This window comes from Lissotriton helveticus (genome assembly GCF_964261635.1).
Source record: "Lissotriton helveticus chromosome 1_1 unlocalized genomic scaffold, aLisHel1.1 SUPER_1_unloc_6, whole genome shotgun sequence".
Lineage (NCBI taxonomy): Eukaryota > Metazoa > Chordata > Amphibia > Caudata > Salamandridae > Lissotriton > Lissotriton helveticus.
This window is the reverse complement of record NW_027611703.1, coordinates 1,678,590-1,680,799: the sequence shown is the minus strand read 5'-3', so window position 1 is coordinate 1,680,799 and position 2,210 is coordinate 1,678,590. Positions and strand designations below refer to the sequence as shown.

General features: G+C 39.6%; 1 protein-coding gene across 1 annotated transcript; it reads right to left on the bottom strand.

Annotated features, from left to right (window-relative positions):
- Nucleotides 1-270: 270 nt before the first annotated feature.
- On the bottom strand, nt 271-1,690 carry LOC144806280 (uncharacterized). The gene has a single exon (XM_078672670.1). It carries the CDS (start codon nt 1,688-1,690, stop codon nt 734-736), a length of 957 nt encoding a protein of 318 aa, XP_078528796.1. The 3' UTR covers nt 271-733.
- Nucleotides 1,691-2,210: the final 520 nt, after the last annotated feature.

Here is a 2,210-nt window from a genome sequence, read left to right as displayed (position 1 = left end):
TTGTTGTAGGAATTTAGAGAAGAGCATTTCAGTTAACTGCTTCCACTTTTTTGCTCATCACAATTTTCTTTTTTATATATGTAATCGCCTTGATCTTTTACATGAGCAAACTCACAGGAGGGAGCAGCTCTCTTACTACTGAAACTTATTTTATGTCAATCTGCTGAACGTTGGCAAGGGAATGTTTATAAAACAGTGTGAGTGTGTTGGGGTGGGATGTGTGTTGGGGTGGGATGTGTGTTGGGGGTGGGATGTGTGTGTGTGGGGGGGTGTGATTAGGGGTGAATGAGAGTGCATTGGGACTGGAGTGCGTTGGGGATGCGGGTGCGTTGGGGGAGGCGGGGCGTTGGGGGAATGCAGTGGCGTTGGAGGATTTTGTAATTTAAAAAAAGCCCTTACAAGTTCCACCTTAAACAGGTTTGCAACTAAGCTAGATTTGCGCTCACCCATTAAGTCAGATTACCATTCTCACTTTAGCTTTTCAAAGATATTATTTCTCATGCAAACCGGATATTTTCTCCCTCATACGCCTAGGCCGACTGAGTTACTCATACATTCAAACACTGTTATGACTAGCCGCTTGGTTTTGCAGCCAACTGCTAACTGTTTTTGGGCAATTCCATGCTATCTCATCAGTAAGACTGATTTCACTGCACTTGTAGGGGTTTCAGTTCAGGTTAATGTCCATATGTTGTACTTTCTTTTAGTTTACATGGAATTATGTGAATGAACATCATTCCTGAGCGGAGGCGTGCCTAGCGTGCGTTCGCTCATGGTGAGTCAGGCTAATTTTGTGGTTGAATCCTTTCTGACATTCACTGCACCAGTAGGGTTTTTCCCCTGTGTGAGTTCTCTTATGCTGGGTCAGATGAATTTTCTGACTGAAGCTTTTTTGACATTCTTCACACTGATGGGGCTTTTCTCCTGTGTGGGTTCTCTCATGATGTACGAGATGGATTTTCTGACTGAAGCTTTTTTCACATTCTGTGCACTTATAGGATTTTTCTCCGGTGTGTGTCTTTTCATGCTGAGTTAGACTACATCTCTTAGTAAAATATGTTTGACATTCATTGCACTGATATGGCTTTTCTCCGGTGTGAATTTTTTCATGCTTAGCAAGAGTACTTTTATCGTGAAAGATTTTCTGGCATTCAGTGCACTGATATGGTTTTTGTCCCAAGTGTGATCTTTCATGTAATGTGAGACTGATTTTATGACGGTAGGTTTTACCACATTCAGAACACAAATACCGTTTTTCTCCTGCATGTGCACCTTCATGCTGAATTAAACTCGCTTTTTTGCTGAAACTTTTTGGACATTCAGTGCACTGATATATTTTTTGTCCCAAATGTGTTCTTTCATGTCGTGTCAGATAGTGTTTTTGACTAAATCTTTTCTCACAATCAGAGCACTGATAAGGCTTTTGTTCAGAGTGCGATTTCATATGTCGAGTCAAGTAGGATTGTTCAGTAAAGGTTTTCTCACATTCGGAACATTGATAAGGTATCTCTCCTGTGCACCTCTTTTTCTGTACTGTCCTGTTCAAATTACAAGCTAGGTTTGTCTCTTGTGAAGTGCATGGGTACACTACTTCTGCAATCTGCACAGTCTTATAAATAATGTACACTGTTTTTTGATTCAAATTGTGCTGTTGTTCTGGCTCTTGCTTTACAGTCACAAAACCCTCCATCTTCTCGATCATGTGTGTCCTTGCTCCCCCCAACTTAAGGGTTCATTGACATAAGAAATTAGAGAGAATCCAGAAACTGCATTTACAATCAGTCAGCGACACTGCTCTGTATTGTCGTTACTTCCTGGCCAAATCCAGCTTTTAGAAATTGGTTTCTTTTAAAATCTCTGGAACATCTCTCTCTTTGTAGTCTATTTGCGGCAAATGACAGAATCCTTAGGTTTTGTTCCTGTCCACACTTGAAGCCACCTGCAGTATATAAAAAAAAAAAGAATTAAAGTGAAATATCTTTCAAGGTGAAAACTAATTTTAACGAAGTTATTTAACAGTGAATGGCAGCATTCTGGAAGTAATGCATGTACTTTTCTGATGGGATAGAGTTGGTAGTGCTTTGAGGCAAGGATAAATGAAACCAACATAAAATAAAGCAGATTGATATGTTAACAATAACTGTGCACTCACTCATATCAGTAACATAAAATGATAAATCTATTTACATTTTGTATAGACCGTAAAATAA